Below are 20031 nucleotides of genomic sequence, written 5' to 3'. Positions count from 1 at the left end.
AAATGACGGCTATCCACTAAATTTTACCAGTGTTTATGTGTTTTCAATCCACTCCTGGTTTGATTTGCAAAATACTGAGCAAAAATACTGTGTGGGAACATGGCCTTATAGTGATGATTTGGGGCCATATGGTTCAGCAGTTGACTAAACTATACTTATATTGTTAGAGATGTGCCTTTATGTCTGTTCATAGGAAAGTAAAAAATGTAAGGAGGTAACTGAAGACTTTTACAATCTATACAAAACAACCACCAGGACAGTTGACACTTTTTTAACCAATTCCTGGAATAAACAGATTTTCGGGAAGAAAGTGCACCTCAAGTATTTTTCATCATATATAGGCTATGTTCTAAGTTTGGGAACATATCGGGGAAAGGCAGTCGTCTTGTTAGACAGCCGCTAATAATGATCATTATTAGCGTCTGTCTATGTTACAGGACGCCTGCCTTTCCCCGATATGTTCCCAAACTTAGAACATAGCCATACTCTGCCCTATGGAGAATGTTTCAAAAAATTTGGGAAAACTTTTATTACGGCTCCTTTCACGGCACAGTTTTCTGTTTCTGCTGGATGTATACATCTCAAGAGCAAAAAAATGCGATGAATGCGTTTCACATGTACATTGGCTTCTATAAGAAATCATGTGGCCACATGCCCCCATTACTGGAGTTTCCATAACTTTGAGTTATTCTATTTAGCTTGACAGTATGGTGTACACCTCTGTGCGGAGCTACAAGCTGTGTGCATCACTTACCGTATCAATCTATCTTAAAATTCAATGATGGATCCATCTCATGTTTTTTTTTTTTGCATATTTGACTGGTTTGCTGTAAGATATATATATATATATATATATATATATATATACAGTGGTACCTTGGTTTAGGAGTAACTTGGTGTAAGAGCGTTTTGGATTAAGAGCTCACAGTTTTTTAAAATTGTGACTTAGTTTAACAGCACTGCTTTGGTTTAAAGGGGTTATCCAGCGCTACAAAAACATGGCCACTTTTCCCCCTACTGTTGTCTCCAGTTCAGGTGCGGTTTGCAATTAGGCTCCATTTACTTCAATGGAACTGAGTTTCAAAACCCCACCCAAACTGCAGACAACAGTAGGGGGAAAGTGGCCATGTTTTTGTAGCGCTGGATAACCCCTTTAATAGCTCCCTGTACTGGGTGGGAGCGCGAGTGGAGGAGGGGCATATTCTGTATAGCGGTGTCTACAGCCCTGTACTCTGACCAAGGAAGTCTCTCTCACCTTCCAAATCATGGCAGATCCACTTCAGGCTGGGGCTTACATCAGGGGACAGGACTGTGGAGGTAATCTCTCCATAGCTGCCTGTAACCCCTCTCTCTCAGGACAGAGAGTGCTGCATGTATGTGCCCACATCTGCCCTGCTCATTCCTTCATGCTCCCTGCAGTCTCTGTCAGCTCTTGTGTTTCCCATCCTCTCCATTACTGTACAGTAACTTATAATATCACATATTCAGCTGTTTCTGAATGTTTGTTTCATCAGTTTTACATGTTATTCAGAATAATAAATCATTATTTTTGGGGTGTGGAACCAATTGTCTGCATTTCTATAATTTCTTATGGGAAAATTAGCTTTGGTTTAAGAGTGGATTTGGATTACAAGCACGGTCCCGGAACAAATTATGCTCGTAATCCAAGGAACCACTGTATTAATAAATGGATGCAAACTTAAAAAATTGATACCATACTGGACATCCAACAATGTGTCATGACAAGAGCCTGAGTCATCATAAAAACAGCGTATAGATATCTATATTCTGACTATAAGGCTATGTCAAAACATAGTATTTTTGCTCAATATTTTGGTCAGTATTTTTTAACCAAAACCAGGAGTGGATTGAAAACACAGAAAGGCTATTTTCACAAACTGTTGAAATTGAGTGATTAACTGCCATTTACTGGCAAATAATTGCTGTTATTTTAAAACAACAGTGTTTTTTTTTTAAATAACAGCCATTATTTGCCATTAAATAGCGGCCATTCACTCAACAGTTTGTGAAAATAGCCTTTCTGTGTTTTCAATCCACTCCTGGTTTTGGTTAAAAAATACTGACCAAAATATTGAGCAAAAATACTTTCAGGGAAAATAGCCTAAACTGCATAGTGTTTTTAAACTATTTTAGGTAAACCAAATACAATGATTCTATTCATTTACAGCCCAGCAACTAAATGAATAAAAACAAAAATTAATGCCCCCCCACCAACTAGAAACTATGAACTGTAATCTAACCTGAAAATTATACACCACACCAATTAAAAGTGGGAAATGTGTTTATTTTTTTCTTTTTAGAAATTCAAAAAATACTTACAAACTTTGATAATACATATGGATTTTCTTACTAGTAGCAGAAGTCGTGGCGGCAGTGGTCAAATCATTGTCCAAATGAAATATAAATTTAAATGTTATACCTCAATAATCAGCCCTATGCTATTAAAATTTAAAATAAAACAGTTAAAAAAATTGACAGTTTAAAATTTTGAATAATAGAAAACGGATTACATCTTAGTACAGGGGAAGACTTTTTAGTTTTCCAACCAAGAAGGAGAGTTAATTCTGGAGAAGATCTTGTTTATTCTTCACTGACCAATATACATATACTATAAAATGACTGTCTCAATGGAAATCATTCATCTCTAATTAGCAGCTGGATTTTACTAGAAATACATCATTATCCTGCAGATATACTGTGGACACTATATTATATTTTATTGGTATGGCATCACACTCCTAGAGAAATCCATTACATTATTATTGGTGGGAAGTATGAATTATAGGTCACACAATCTATCTATCTATCTATCTATCTATCTATCTATTATCTATCTATCTCCTATCTATCTATCTATCTATCTATGTATCTATCTATCTATCTATCTATCTATCTATCTATCTATCTATTCATCTATCATCTATCTGGGCTATGTTCACACAACGTTTTTTCAGCTCTGTTTAAAATGACGTCCGTCAGTTAGAGTCTAAAACAACGGACGTTATTTAGCTGTCTGGCCTCGCCTTTTCTAGTTTAGGATTACTAATTGCGTTTTGGATGCGGCTTAATTGACTTTTTAATAGTAAAAACAGAGAAAGAAGGGTGGAAAAAGTGTGTGTGAACAACTAATAAAAAAAAGCAGCTCTTTGCAAAAGACCTCCGAAAATAATGATCATGTCCATTATTTTGCCGTCTGCGGTAAAAACGTCTGTTATTCAATGCATTGTGTGGATTGGACGTCCGTCTTCCCATTAACTTCAATGCATTGCCATTGCAGTCGGTTAAATCGCAGCAAAAACTGACGTTTTTTTTAATCTATCTATCTTCTATCTATCTATCTATCTATCTATCTATCTATCTATCTATCTATCTATCTATCTATATATCTCCTATCTATCTATCTCCTATCTATCTATTAATCTATATATCTCCTATCTATCTATCTATCTATCTATCTATCTATCTATCTATCTATCTATCTCCTATCTATTATCTATCATCTATCTATCTCCTATCTATCTATCTATCTATCTATCTATCTATCATCTATCTATCTATCTATCTATCTATCTATCTATCTATCTATCATCTATCTATCTCCTATCTATCTATCTATCTATCTATCTATCTATCATTTATCTATCTATCTATCTCCTATCTATCTATCTCCTATCTATCTATCTATCTATCTATCTATCTATCTATCTATCTCCTATCTATCTATCTATCTATCTATCTATCTATCTCCTATCTATCTATCTATCTATCTATCTATCTATCTATCTATCGCTATGTCTACAGCTATGTCTATAGCTAGGTCTATTCATGGACTGAAAACTTTTAAGACATCCTTCTTGTCCTGGACGTTTTGTATACTAGTTGACCTGGATGAATAATAGGAATCCATGTTATGGACCTGATATAGATTTCCAATTGTACACAATAAAAAAAAATATCGACCAATCATCTCATTCATCAACATCACGGGGAAACATTGCATCTGTGTTACATCTCCACCAAAAAAAATTGTACCATGTATGGCCCGGCCACAGACTTCACCCCTTAATTCTCAATTTCACATCCTATAACATTGTTTCTTGGACATCCGTCGTAAGAAAAAAAAGCGCCAAATTGCCGTTTCTTGTCAATTCCCCCGAGTTATCGAATGAAGTGTCGAGCGTTAGAGTGCACAAGTCAATCTAGAGCCATTATCTCCTTCCACTTCGCTCTCAGCAGCTTCTATCATAGGCCTTGGCCTACTGGAGCCCAATTGAGATAGGTTCTAAGTTCCCTTCGGTGACTTGTACTCTACAGGGTTAACAGCTCTTTGTAATCACTAATTTTAATCCTCCAATAGGCCAATGGCTCACGTTGTTCTGATCTGGTAGAGAGAAAGCGTTAACTATTATCTGCTTCTAGCTTGACCATCTGCTGTTGTAGAAAATTCAAAACCCTAGAGATCTACTTATATCCACATCGTAAACGAGAAAAGATGTTTTAATTAAGGGAAATCAGGTTAACTTAGCTCTAATTTACAAGCCGCCTGCTTAATGAATTGTCTATGCTGCTCTCTCTTTGTAGAGAGTAAATCTAAGGATCTTTTTCACTGTGCAGTTCAGACACTAATTAACTAAGCAAAATTTTCTGTAACAACCCCGGTTCTCTCTAATAGTTTTACCTAAAGCCAGCCTGTCCATTGCTTATACAAATTGCCAATTAAATTTGATTGATATAATGAAATTGGATTTTATTTTCACTTACCTTATCCATTCCTCCTCACTAATTTCCCGACACCCATAAAATAACTTTAACCTTAAAGTTAAATTCTTTTTATATTACTGTTTTTTAGTTAAAGAAAAATTAATAATTTAGAATTTTTTGAATGTGATTTTTTTTCCCATTTCTTTTTTTTTCTTCCAGTTCTAAAAATAGCACAATGGAAATCGGAATAATCTGGCCAACAATACGTTAAAGCACTTTAAAAAAAACAAAACAAAAAAACGAATGTAACATTAACAGTTTTCAAAATCCATATAGCGGCTTAATTAAATATGTTGTCCTGTTTATAGGATCTGTGGATAATTATTTAGAGTCATTTAATCTACCCAATTTACACGTTAATTAAAACCGAAGGCGAGTCGGCGTCTTTTTTTCCTTTTTTTTTTTTTCTCCCCATCAAGTTGGACAAACTAAAGAGGAGAAATGCCGCCGTCTACAGGTCTTTTCCTGAAACTGCACCGTTGCATAAAAAGATCGGAGAAAATTTGCATGATAATAATAGAAAGGCTGTTGTTGTTGTTTTTTCTTCTTCAATTGTACAATTATGAAATTTACAAAAATATTTGAATTTCCTTTGAATTAGAATGATTCCTAAACATTTTATTTATAGTTGATGTAGAACTCATATAGATGAGGAAATGTTGCGGAACTAAAAGTTTGAGCATATCCTGAAGCCCGTCAGTGGACGTTGGGATTTGTCCTGCTACTATAGCCCTGAACCTTAATCTTTTTGATATTGCTATGTTTTTAGTATTTATGTGATTATACTTTATAACTTGCACTTTACTGACTAATATGTTGTCACTTCAGAAACGCTCTATGCCATAGCCCCGTCACATCCCGGATCCCTTTAATAGTGTGTCATTAATACTGCTCTTATTTGTGTGTGTTGTTGTGTATATGGTTATTAGGCTTGGCTATGAAGTCTGTTAACCAAGTGGTAATTGTTTAAGCATTGTACTCGACTCCGGAGCCCTTTGATTTAGTGATGAATTATGAAGCTCTTACTATATTGATTGTTAATTGTTTTCCTCCTGTTCCACTTCCCCCTTGCACCCCATCTGTTCCTTTCTATGAGCCTGTGTGTGTTTTGTCTTTGTCTCTCCTCCTTTTATTGACACCTTCATTTCAATGGTCACTTCTGCCACCATTGGCAATCTCTTCTGCCCCATTAACTCATCGGCACGGGGGGCTTCCCCGACAAAGAGATGAAATGGGATCTGCTTCTTTATTGAATGTATTGTGTGCTGGCTAATTCCACTTTGTCTCCTAGTCTTTCCAACAGCCCCAGACATAGAGACCCCTGGAAGCTGTCAAGTCTCATACACCAACTACAAAAACTGCCTCCTGAATAATAATATAATAAAAATCAAATCATTATAAAAATAATAATGAAGTTGTAGGATCAACAACTTATTAGATATCTAACTAATTAATGTTAATGGTTTTGCGGCTGTATAATTAGTATTAATGATCATTATGTATTAACTCTTATTAGCAATAATACCCAAAATTAATATAATAGTTTGTGTTTTTTACATATTAACAACATATTATTCAATAAGTTTTTTTTTTGCATATTTTAGTAACCTTTGCACTTATCCAGTTATTATTACTGTTCTTATTAAAGTTATTGTTGCTATATTATGATGATGAGTAATAATAATAATAATATCTTTTATAAAAGAAAGAGAAAAAAAAAAATCACTTTTTTTTCTTTTCTTTTGTTCAGTATTAGGGAGGGCTCTACATAGTATTTTTTTTTTTTTAAACTCCACTTTATATATAGTTTTTGAGCCAAAGCCAGAAATTATTTAGAAGAAATGGGAAACATAAAGACATATACAACTCTTGCTACATCCACGTAGGACTATATAGAATATATAGAATATATATATATATATATATATATATATATATATATATATATTCTGCAAACTTCTAGCACCTGTTCAAATCAGAAAAAAAAATATAAAAATAAATGTACCATAGAAAAATTATTAAATATTAACAATAATTGCACATCTAAACATTCGGAAAAAATCTAAATACAAATGTGAGAATTAAAAAAAAAAAATATTTACAATAGTTACATTTTCAAAAGCAAATGCTATCTTTTGAATGTAAAATTGGGTTCTGTTTTTGAGCTTTAACGACTATGAGCCCCCCCCCAAAAAATTAGATGTAACCTATATTTAGTCACATAATGGCCTAAAAGTTAATGTTTTTTTTTCTTATTTAACAGCAATAGTTTTACTATGTACATGAGGCAGATTTGGAAAAAAATATTTCTTTTTGAGACTAGAGAGAAACTGGCATAGTTGAAGCAGGTCTGGGATTAGTCGGGTAATTAGATTATATAGTAATTTGGGCGGCTGCATGAAGGTAATTATTGGTTTACTGTAAAACAACTCAACAGCCAAAGGGCAGCGCAGTTATGAGCACAAAAACACCTGATATTAGGAGCACGAGGCTGGCGTATTATAAAATTACACGTAATAAATAATTAAATGACTGTGTGAGTATGCAATGTAAAACAGACTCTTTTATATGTATGACTGCAATTAGTTACTTCTATGCTCAGGGCTATTTATCTATTACTTTCTATGGTAAAACTAGGGCTGGCTGTCGAGCTGTGGATTGGGCACTTTCTTACCAAATAACTGTAGATCAGAGAAGCATTTTGTTGATACCGCATAGACTTAAAAGTGGGAGTGGCCTATTATTTAAATAGCGGTAGGAGCATTAATCTTAGGTTAAATATTCTACACCCTGCAGGTGGGTAGAGTTGTTATTAAGCTCCCATGACCTAATAAATATCTTGCTTTAACATTGATCCTGACTACAATTGTGTAGCCACATACTCGTAAAAAATTTTTACGTTAGTTTTAGTCATTATGCCAAGATCTACAAAAATTTTTTTTTTTTTTTTTTCACAAGTTCTTACATAGTGACTTGTATGTATACTTTATGATTCATTTACTCACTTCTCAAACAACTCTCCTGTAGTAGGGCTACACAGCTGAGGGTCTAAACTGATATACCTGAAAATAGTCTAGTTAGTACTAGCACACCATAGTATTTCAAAGCTACATAAAGTTACATGAAAATTTGTCACTATATTTATCAGGTGTCGTGATCATTTCCTTATAGCATTCTGTTTTATTGAGATGTTATTCTACACAAATATCTAATTGCAATATGTATTTTTTTTTGTTATGTTTGCATGAGAAGCACCATATGTGACCATTATATAACTTGTATAAGGCATTTTTCATCAGTTTTACTCTTTTATGTCTAATATTCAGTTGTTGCTTAGCTAATAGGTAGAGACTATCTGCTATTATGTCTCCTGTACTCTGCACACACAATATCCAACTCCCTTATATCTATATAGCACACCCTGATAAGCAGCAGCAGCAGCATGGAGGACAATATAGAATAAACTGTGATGAGTCCAATACTAGGTGAAACACTTACTAGAGCATTTAGCAGCTTCTGTGTCAGCCTTATGCTGCAGCTAAAACACACACACACACACACACACACTGCTATAGGTAGCATGTAACCTGTTCCCTCAGTGATCTGTCCAGTTTTTTTAAAGATGCCGAGTTTAGGAGAAAGGGGATGCTGGACTAAAGGGGTCTTAGAACCGTAGAAAGAGGCATTTTCTCTAATAAGATACATTACAAAACGTTTTATGTTAGCTTGTAGTTTGCTGAGATGTGAGTGATGCATATCTTCTGGTGTTTCTGGGAATATTGAGTCAAAAGCAAAGTTTGACTACGTGGTGAATATATATGTGCAGTAAATGAGTACATTTTTTCTTTAGTTTGAGCTCCAGACTTCTCTGACAGCTACCGTTGGCAGCCTTGTTACTTCTCATGGGGCTACGTTCTCTGGCACCTCTTAGTTTGCCTTTGCCTTTCTGTTGTATCACTAATATTTGAGTGCTTTTGAATATAAACCAAGCATATGAGTAAAGGAGAAGTCCGGTAAATTTTTTTATTAAAGTATTGTATTGCCCCCCAAAAGTTATACAATCACCAATATACACTTATTATAGGAAATGCTTATAAAGTGCTTTTTTCCCTGCACTTACTACTGCATCAAGGCTTCACTTTCTGGATAACATGGTGATGTCACTTCCTGGATAACATGGTGATGTCACTTTCTGGATAACATGGTGATGTCACTTCCTGGATAAAATGGTGATGTCACGACCCGACTCCCAGAGCTGTGCGGGCTGTGGCTGCTGGAGAGGATGATGGCAGGGGGAAACTGAGGGACACAGGGCACTGGAGGGACACTGAGCATCCCTCTGCCATCATACTCTCCAGCAGTCACAGCCCACACAGCTCTGGGAGTCGGGTCGTAACATCACCATGTTATCCAGGAAGTGACATCACCATGTTATCCAGGAAGTGACATCACCATGTTATCCAGGAATTGAAGCCTTGATGCAGTAGTAAGTGCAGGGAAAAAGGTACTTTATAAGCATTTCCCATAATAAGTGTATATGGGTGAATTGTATAACTTTTGGTGGGCAATACAATACTTTAATAAAAAATTTTGTTGGACTTTTCCTTTAAAAGAGTACTCCGGCGCCCCCCCCCCCCAAAAAAAACAACAACAACAAAGAATCCTACAGATGATATAATTACCATCCAGTGACAATCGCTGCTTGAATCTCCCGACATCCACGTCCCCGTCATTTTCGTCCCCTGTCCTCTGATGTCCCTCACTTCCGGGTTTGCGGAGCAGTGAATGAGAAAAACCTGTTGGTGCGCATGCGCATTAGCAGCCTTTTCATTGTCTGGAGTGCATCACATGGCTTTCAGCTTGCTCAGCCAATCAGGACTGAGCAAGCTGGAAGCCATGTGATGCGCTCCAGCCAATCCAGGGGGGAAACAGGGCCAGAGAGCTTATTAACACACATTACAAAGTTATATAACTTTGACGCAGAAGTCTGAAAGGGTGTGGATGTTACACAGAGAGTACTGTGTCAGGCTGCAAAGAATACACCCCTTCCTGCCACTTCTGTCCATGTCAGGAACTGTCCAGAGCAGGAGAAGTTTTCTATGAGGACATGGACTGAGGTGGCAGCAGAGAGCACTGTGTCACACTGGAAAGAATACACCACTTCCTGCAGGACATACAGCAGCTGATAAGTACTGAAAGACTGAATATTTTTTAAATAGAAGTAAATTACAAATCTATATAACTTTCTGAAACCAGTTTGATTTGAAAGAAAAAGATTTTCGCCGGAGTACCCCTTTAACATTGATACCCCACCCAATTAGAAACATAACATCCTGTATATGTTTGAATCTTAGGATAACCCTTTAAAGCCAATGTACCATCAGGTACATCCCTTTGTTTTTGTTTTTAACGCCGCCCAGTTCCCGCCCACTATTCCAAATCACTGATCACTGATTCTAATGGAGCTGTATCACAGAGGAAAGATCGTCACACTGAGGCCGGTAGGCCAGTTCCCAGAGCTCCATGCCGGCTCGATACTCAGGAATAGACAGGCGTTGTGTGTGGGAACTGGGCGGTGGTTCAAAAAAAGTGAACCTGTCGGCAGTAGATGTGATATAAAGCAAGTTTGCAATATACATTCATTATTTATTATCATGCTGTAAAACAAAGTTGTACTTACCAGAAATCCAGGTCCAGGCTCCTGAAGGCAGACTTTCTGACTTGTGCTGGTTGAAAAAAACAGACTAAACCCAGGAATTCCGGCCAGTACAGAGAGTCCCGGCTCAATGTGTCCATCAATCACATGACTGCCTTCTCTCTGTGATCGCTCAGATGGCCTGGGATACACAGGACTTCCTGTTTTCTGACTCTTTGCGAAAGAAAGAGTCAGAAAACAGGAAGTGCCGTGTTTTCCATAATAACAAAAAAAAAAAAAAAAATTAATGTAAATTGCAAACTTGCTTTATATCACATCTACTGTTGTTTTAGATTCCGAAAGTTATAACGACAGCGACACTTTAAGGTAGAAAACCCAAATTGATGTATCTGATGGTACATTCGCTTTAAAGTCAATGTCAACCACTGCGTACCATTTTGTTTTATATCACAATAACACAGTCATCTTCTAATACATCATTTTTCTGTTCACTGATCTTTCTGCTCTGTAGGTGGCCACACATTGTGACAAGTATGACCTTAAATGTACCTAACAGGGATGATATTAGGAAAACAAAATGTAAGTAAATCTGTGGTTGTTATAGTATGGAGGGAAGGGGCTTTTGTGGGCCGGGTGATAAATAGGAGACAGACTCTGATGATGCAGTGTAAATGTTGGGGGCTTTATAAATATTAATGCACCTGTCACCAATATTACTTCGGCCACCGGGGAGACTTGTTAGATAGTGCAAGTCATTAAAATTATGCATCTGACAGACTCTCGTGAATGTCAAGGGTTGACACTGTATAAGCGACCCTTAACAATTCCAAAGATTTTTTTTTTTTACATAATTATATATTCTTATCTAAAATGTTAAAATTTCATTTAATAACTTTTCCATCGTTTAATACCAGAAATCTACGTTTGACAACCAAATCTGAAAACCCATGTATAAAAAATAAAATAAAATAAAAAAAAACCCCAACCCCTTACATTATGAAAACTATACAAGCTTGACCTTTATGTAACAAAATGCTAAATTATATACAGGGAAGAATAAGATATGATCTACTTTCTAATGATAGAGAAAAGATGGCCGCTTACTTGAAAGCCAATCAAAACCCCACCTTAAAGGAGGATTCTGGACAGGGACATTTTTTTCAAAACTGTCGGGGAGGGGTAGGTGGAAAAAACGACAGCATGCACTTACCACTCTGGCTCCATCGCTGGTGTTCGCTGACCTCCATTCCTGTCCCCAGTTTTCGGCCGCCATCGGCAACAACGGCCGTACTTTGTGCTGAGGGGAACATAGCCTATTGTTCTATTGGATCCCGGCCGGAGCGTATACACATCGTATACGCTCCAGCCGGGATCCTGTGCGGCGCCGCAAATGTCAGTTTTCTGCGGCCGCAATTAAGTGAATTGCGGCCGTAGGAAACCCTGTCAGTTCACACAATGAAGCAAGCGGCTCCAGCAGCCGTTTGAAGCTCTCCTCCCTGTCTTCATTGTTCTCTATGGAGAGTGGAGGGGTGGAGGGAGATGAGGCACCAAAACAGGACAACAAAGAGTTAATTTACAGCTACATCACCGGCTATCTCCTCTGAAGTCAGCACTGACCTCTATATACCGGCTTTCACACAGGTCCCGCTGTGTAAATCTTTGTTCTCTGCTCTCTGCTGGCGACTAATCTCCCTCCCCCCCCCCTCCATAGAACAGACAGGACCCGACTGATGTAAAAGACTTGAGATTTCCTGATAATGAGCAGTGGATGAGAGAGAGGAGGGAGAGAGGGACCTGGGAAAAGGATTTTTGAATGCAGATAATGGCATATTTGCCTGATAAACCCAATTACAAAGTTTCTTAAAACCGCCTGGACTATTGATTTCTGCAACAACAAAACAAAAAAACACGACAGTGACACTTTAACTTAACAGGGAAACTATCTCCAAAAGGTGGAGCTAGAAGCCAATATGAATATGTTACAAGTATAGAACATTATAGGACACATGACTGTAGATGTACATGATTGTAGAGTGGCTCTAGTGGGATCGACTCTAGATTAGGGTCTCTTAGCTCTAGCTCAGGGATGGGGAAACCTTAGGCCCTCTAGCTGTTGCAAAACTACAATTCCCATCATGCCTGGACAGCCAAAGCGAAGCTTTGGCTGTCCAGGCATGATGGGAATTGTAGTTTTGCAATAGTTGGAGGGCCAAAGGTTCCCTATCCCTGCTCTAGCTAATAGAGTGGTCATGAACAGGGCACTGGTGAACTTAATCTGGCTATGTACAACACCTATAGGTGCATATATACAGGGATTTCTATATACCTAGTAGTAGCTCAAGTAAATGGAAGCGATCTTGATGATAACTTCCCGAGCTGTCCTCCCTACAATGTGCCATGACACTCCTCTCCGTATAAGGGGCTTCATATATCAATGTGCAAGTCATTCCATATGGAACTATGCATATAAACACATCACAAAATGAAGAAAAATGTTGCGGTGACCCAGTTTTTGCTGAAAACCTTAATTTTATTAGTGCCATAAAAAATGAAACTGTCGCCTATTCATATGCTAATGTATGTGTTTGTTCATAGTGATTCCAGACCTGATGAAGGGCACCCGGCGCACAACACTGTGTGTTCCCTATGTTTGTGCTTTAATAGACTGGCCTCAGGGGAGAAGCAGTAAAATAGTAATGTCGCTTTAAATAGCTTGCACTTTGGTGTGTTTCCGCATCTCATTACATATCATCAGATCAGAACTGGATTTAGTTGTTTTAGTTTCGATCACGAATGTGCCAACAGTGCAAATTTGGGGATTAGATTTTTCCTATTTCGGACACCTCTAATATTCAATTATGTCGCCCATTATTTCCGAATCAATACTGATACATGAAGAGGTTTGCTGTAAAATACTGACATCTGCTGGATTGAAATAATTGGTGGCGGTGTTCATATGGAAATGCCTAATGAAAAATCTATATGGACACAAGGGCTCATTCTCTGGGGCTTGTACATTATCCCGCCGCCTGTTGTGTTGAAGTAACAAAAAGGTAACAGCATCTCACAAGGCGGAGGTAGATAAAAAGCAAGTTATTTTATTCCAGCATGGCACAGATACAACGTTTCAACCGCAATGGTCTTTTTCAAGTATACAAGGACATGAACACGTCACAGTATATAAAGCAGTTCCAGCCAATAGACAGAGTAGTATCTTCACTCTAGTTAAAACTATTAACCCTTAACACCCATCGTGATATATATTACACATACTTATTTTATTAGAACATACAAAAAGAAGTGTTTCACAGGTTAAAAGCACATATTAAAAAACCCACCTCCCTCCAGCTGCGATCACCAAAAGGAGCGAGGAAGGAGCGCGTCACGCGTGGATGTCGGCGTCCCGCTGCATCCACTGCGCATGCGTTGTTACGCACCAATCACTGCGCCGTGGGCGTCAACTCAAGCGGTCAGCTGACCGCTGTCATAGCGACCACCGACGCTAAACTAACAAGACATCAGCAAGCCCCATGTAAGTCCATTCATCATCCGATATGATGTAGCATACATTTAGATGTCATCCAGTAGCATCAGGGAAGGCTAAGTTCTTCATCCGGACACCTGCTTGTGAAATGTACCTTCGGATACAACGGATCTCCATCAGCAGCGTCCCTCAAGCAGCTGAAGGTCAGCATATATGGCAAAGTCTATCAAACTCAGCAGTCGCTGTATGGTCGCACCAATCGGAACGTAGTTCAAGTTTATTCATTCATCGTCATACGGAGAGTTCTCTCACCATGGTTTCCGTGGCTTCGCCGCGCAGTTCACACACAGTCTCCCATGTGTGTCCGCTACTCACTCATATCCTCGGATCCCATATCACGGGTTTAGAGTCCACTCCAACTATCGGGTAAAATCCCAATCAGTATGCGAACTTAAATGGCTTGACTTTGATCAAAGCAGCGACTGGAAGGTGACGCTCTATCCATAAGCAAACACCCATTGAGGGACAAATAAATATTTCTCTGCTGACCAAAGAGACGTCTACGGTGTGAATTCCGGCATAACAGTGTCCCACCAGATTGTCCATATGCAAATGGGGATATTGCTGACATCTTGTATACTGAGATACTCCACCTCATCATACATCCTTAAGTTGGTAAATCTCAGCCCGGGGTGGGTAATCTAAAACAAAAATAGTGCATTAGAAAATATATAATAAAAACATAAAAACAATCAATCATGAAAAAGTCATGTCCGTAGAAGGTTCCAATATATGGACCAGACGCATTACATACCCGGCAAGACTTTATATTCTAAGTTCAATCCTTTTGGAGCTAATGTGCCCAAAAGGAAAATCCACTTCAGCTCCAGTTTTTTTAACCTAAGTTTCCTATCACCTCCTCTAATCAGTGGTGCAACACAATCTATTACACGAAATTGTAGCTGACTGATGGTATGTCTCGCCTCAAGGAAGTGTTGGGGAATAGGTAACTCTGTTTTCCTGTCCGGATTGTACTTTTATGTTTCTGAATCCTCACCCTAATCTCATTAGTGGTCTCCCCCACATAGTATAAACCACAGGGGGAATTATTGATGAACACCTACATGAATTTTTACTTGTTGACAACCCTACTACACCTGTCATATATATGCTTCCAAAAATTCACAAACGGTTGGACGCCCCGCCTGGGCGCCCGATCGTTTCTGGAAGAGGCTCAGTTTGCTCCAATGTAGCTATCTTTCTTGATAGGGCACTCAGACATTTTGCTGTAGAGACAGACTCTTATGTGAAAGACACAACGGACTTCCTAACAAAAATTTCTACTCTACACATTACAGGTCAATGCATACTTGCGTCTTTTGACGTAGTCTCACTATATACGTCGATTTCACATGATTTGGGTTTGAACGCAGTACAGAAGAAACTGGCCAGCACGGACATGCCTCCAGAACACACGGGCTTCCTCCTGGCGCTGCTTGAGTTCGTCCTGCGTAAGAACTTTTTTGCATTTGGTGATGAATTCTTTTTGCAGCGCCGCGGGACCGCCATGGGGTCCAATGTGGCCCCTACGTACGCTAACATCTACATGGCGGTCCTGGAGGAGGAGTTCGTGTATGTATCATCTTTCTGGAGACATGTCCGTTGCTGGCTTCGGTATATTGATGATATTTTTCTGGTGTGGGAGGGGACAGAGGAGGAGTTATGTAACTTCCGTGAGTACCTGAATACGCTACATGATGACTTACGTTTCACTCTAGTATCCTCACAGGTGGAAATCCAATTTTTGGATACACGCATTTTTAAGGTTGGTGATAGACTGGAGTCTGATTTGTATATAAAGCCCACAGATAGGAACAACATTTTACATTTCCAGAGTAACCATCCCAAAAGGATGTTGGAGTCTTTGCCATGGAGTCAGATGTTGAGGGTGAGACGAGTTGTTGGACAGGAAGAGGTGGTGGATGAGAGATTGAGCTCCATGTGCGAGAAATTTATCGCTAGGGGGTATCCGCCACAATTAGTCCTGAAACACAAGAGTAGGGCTTTGGATATGCCAAGATCTGATTTGTTTAAATCCAAAATACGTAAAAATGAAACACGTATTCCATTTATCTCTACCTTTGGGCCACTCAGTGGCAGAATTGCCAATATTCTCAGAAAAAATTGGGGTATTGTCGCTAATGGCTGCCCCAAAGTAGAGGAATTCAAAAATCCTCCCATGATGTCATACAAGCGCACACGTAACATTAAAGATATGATAGTGAAATCAGATATTGGCATATCTAGAGGTTTGAGACAAACCACATTAGGTGCTAGTAAAATGGGATGCTACCCATGCTTGAGCTGTTCATGCTGTAATAACATGTTGAAAGGTGACACATTTAACCACCCCCACACAGGGCAGAAATATACAATTAAACAGAGGTTTAGTTGCAGATCCGACTATGTAGTCTATATAATTTCTTGCCCCTGTGGTTTATACTATGTGGGGGAGACCACTAATGAGATTAGGGTGAGGATTCAGAAACATAAAAGTACAATCCGGACAGGGAAAACAGAGTTACCTATTCCCCAACACTTCCTTGAGGCGAGACATACCATCAGTCAGCTACAATTTCGTGTAATAGATTGTGTTGCACCACTGATTAGAGGAGGTGATAGGAAACTTAGGTTAAAAAAACTGGAGCTGAAGTGGATTTTCCTTTTGGGCACATTAGCTCCAAAAGGATTGAACTTAGAATATAAAGTCTTGCCGGGTATGTAATGCGTCTGGTCCATATATTGGAACCTTTTACGGACATGACTTTTTCATGATTGATTGTTTTTATGTTTTTATTATATATTTTCTAATGCACTATTTTTGTTTTAGATTACCCACCCCGGGCTGAGATTTACCAACTTAAGGATGTATGATGAGGTGGAGTATCTCAGTATACAAGATGTCAGCAATATCCCCATTTGCATATGGACAATCTGGTGGGACACTGTTATGCCGGAATTCACACCGTAGACGTTTCTTTGGTCAGCAGAGAAATATTTATTTGTCCCTCAATGGGTGTTTGCTTATGGATAGAGCGTCACCTTCCAGTCGCTGCTTTGATCAAAGTCAAGCCATTTATGTTCGCATACTGATTGGGATTTTACCCGATAGTTGGAGTGGACTCTAAACCCGTGATATGGGATCCGAGGATATGAGTGAGTAGCGGACACACATGGGAGACTGTGTGTGAACTGCGCGGCGAAGCCACGGAAACCATGGTGAGAGAACTCTCCGTATGACGATGAATGAATAAACTTGAACTACGTTCCGATTGGTGCGACCATACAGCGACTGCTGAGTTTGATAGACTTTGCCATATATGCTGACCTTCAGCTGCTTGAGGGACGCTGCTGATGGAGATCCGTTGTATCCGAAGGTACATTTCACAAGCAGGTGTCCGGATGAAGAACTTAGCCTTCCCTGATGCTACTGGATGACATCTAAATGTATGCTACATCATATCGGATGATGAATGGACTTACATGGGGCTTGCTGATGTCTTGTTAGTTTAGCGTCGGTGGTCGCTATGACAGCGGTCAGCTGACCGCTTGAGTTGACGCCCACGGCGCAGTGATTGGTGCGTAACAACGCATGCGCAGTGGATGCAGCGGGACGCCGACATCCACGCGTGACGCGCTCCTTCCTCGCTCCTTTTGGTGATCGCAGCTGGAGGGAGGTGGGTTTTTTAATATGTGCTTTTAACCTGTGAAACACTTCTTTTTGTATGTTCTAATAAAATAAGTATGTGTAATATATATCACGATGGGTGTTAAGGGTTAATAGTTTTAACTAGAGTGAAGATACTACTCTGTCTATTGGCTGGAACTGCTTTATATACTGTGACGTGTTCATGTCCTTGTATACTTGAAAAAGACCATTGCGGTTGAAACGTTGTATCTGTGCCATGCTGGAATAAAATAACTTGCTTTTTATCTACCTCCGCCTTGTGAGATGCTGTTACCTTTTTGTTACTTGGACTGTTTTTGACCCTGCTTGGACACCGGGGTTGGTAACTATTGCATCTTTATTTTTGCAAAGTTTTTTCATTAATTTTAGACTGGATAGTCTTTAAGGAGGAGTGCTATAGTACTTTTTGCTCTTTGCCTGTTGTGTTGAAGGCAGAAATGAGCTTCTGTACAAAGGGGATCAAAGTGCAACTCTTGTGTATTCCCTGTCCTATTGTTCTGTGTGTGTCACAAGTACAAGCACAAAGCTGACCATAGACAATGGGGAGGGCTAACTGCTCCTAGATGACTCCTGTGCTGCCAACAACCCCAAGAACACAGTGAGGGGAATTAAAGGGGTATTCCAGCTGGGGCCCCTTTTCCAGCAATGCTCAGGGAGGAGGTGGATGAAAACATAAACATCCACTTACCTGACAACCACCTGCATTCTGCCGCTCCCGTCACCCGGTGTGTGGCTGTTTACTGGTCCTGAGATGTGACATGTACTGTATCTGAGGAAGGGAGTTCAGTTCCCGAAACGCATAATACCTGTCAGGGCTGGCGTCAGTACAGGGATTGCCTGGGCAAGTGCCGGGGCCCACAGCGCCTCTAGGGGCTCAAAGCTCTCCTCACTATAGTGCAGGGTGAGTGCTGAACATCAGAAAATACAGGAGAAAGGAGCTGGACCTGCAAAGAGAGAGGAAAGGAACTGATCACATGACCCACAGGTCCTCAACCTTACAGTGTGGAGAGCAGCGCGACAGAGAGGAAGATGGAGAAGACTGAGCTGTAAGTGCTGTGTGTGTCAGTCAGTAATGTCAGTCAGTCAGTAATGTGTGTGCCAGTCGATCAGTAAGCGTGTGTGTCAGTAATGAGTGTGTATGCTAGTGGTGTCTCAAGTTATTGTGCATAGTGGATGGATATGAGGGGCCCACTGAGTCTTTGCCATCCAAGGGCCTGCAAAAACCTGAAGCCAACACTACTTCATGTAAATAAACTCCATTCTACATTTCTGTTGGCTTCCAAGGATATCCTTTGGACAGCGCTGCTGTTTTACAGTACCATATTTTCTCTTTATTTTTAGTTTATATGCACAGACCCCATCTTGGGAGCATCCCGTTTTTTGGTCTCCACCAGCTTCAGCAGGCCTTGGTGTCCCAGCCCTCTATGGAACTTCATCTACGGATCTCATTGATTGTTGTACTCCCATGCATTGAGAGAGGTGATATACACAAAGCCCAAGTGGCGAATAGGTGAGCAGTTCCACATCACTTAATTAAGTCCCTGTTTGTATTGTCTACTCTAACTTTGCACTAGTCTAGTTTACACCAACTATTAGATGGCTTACTTTAGGCAACGGTAATGCACCATTTATTACCTGTGTCTCCACTGCCGTGTACCACAGTTTTTATGTATTTGGAGTCAACATTGATGTCCATTAGCTGTAGTAAATGTTGGCCATTATGTCTTTAATACAGATCACAATATTGTATGTGTTGTCCAAATGATATTGACTCATCTCCTACCCTGCAAGTCCCAAACAAGCACTATTCAATAAGGAATAGCCAAAAAGTCTATTGTACCATGCTGACAAAAATATTAAAATTCTGCCTTCCTGTGGCCAACGCCAAAGGGGCCTCACTGCCAATGAACGTACACAGCTCCTATTCAAATTAAAGGGTATGGCATAATGCTATATTGCAAGCATATGCCCTCTCTGTATGATCATCTGGGGTTTTAACTTGTTGGACTCCCACTGATACTGAGGATGAAGGGGATGCAGTGTTAATGCAGTTCACCCATAGCTGGTTACTAAATGTGGCTCACCATGCTCATATATATCTCTAGGGCCTATAGTAGGGCTGAACTGTATAACAATCAGTCACAAGTAAAACATACAAACCACATATCAATATTGACTTGTAATAAGAATAACAATTTACTAGGAGATTAATGGAAACAGAGATGATAAAATGGATAATGGCTTAGATGACTGATGACAATGGGTTCAGTAATGAAGTAGAATGTGAACAGGAACAGATACAAAGGATTGATTGTAGCTAGCTGTCTCTACTCTACTCAACAACACTGTGCCGGTCCTCTG

The 20031-nt window shown here is 39.4% G+C and overlaps 1 protein-coding gene across 1 annotated transcript in view; it reads right to left on the bottom strand.

The window, feature by feature from the left end:
- UNCX (UNC homeobox) overlaps positions 1-18412 on the bottom strand; it is a 54562-nt gene extending 36150 nt beyond the window's left edge. The window contains exon 1 of the mRNA XM_069982037.1: positions 18370-18412. Within this exon, the coding sequence (XP_069838138.1) occupies positions 18370-18375 (6 nt within the window). The 5' untranslated portion in view covers positions 18376-18412. The remainder of the gene's footprint in view (positions 1-18369) is intronic.
- Positions 18413-20031: the final 1619 nt, after the last annotated feature.

Source organism: Dendropsophus ebraccatus, chromosome 9 (assembly GCF_027789765.1).
Source record: "Dendropsophus ebraccatus isolate aDenEbr1 chromosome 9, aDenEbr1.pat, whole genome shotgun sequence".
NCBI classification, from domain to species: Eukaryota; Metazoa; Chordata; class Amphibia; order Anura; family Hylidae; genus Dendropsophus; species Dendropsophus ebraccatus.
The sequence above is the reverse complement of the archived record's forward strand: the minus strand, read 5'-3'. Positions and strand labels throughout refer to the sequence as shown.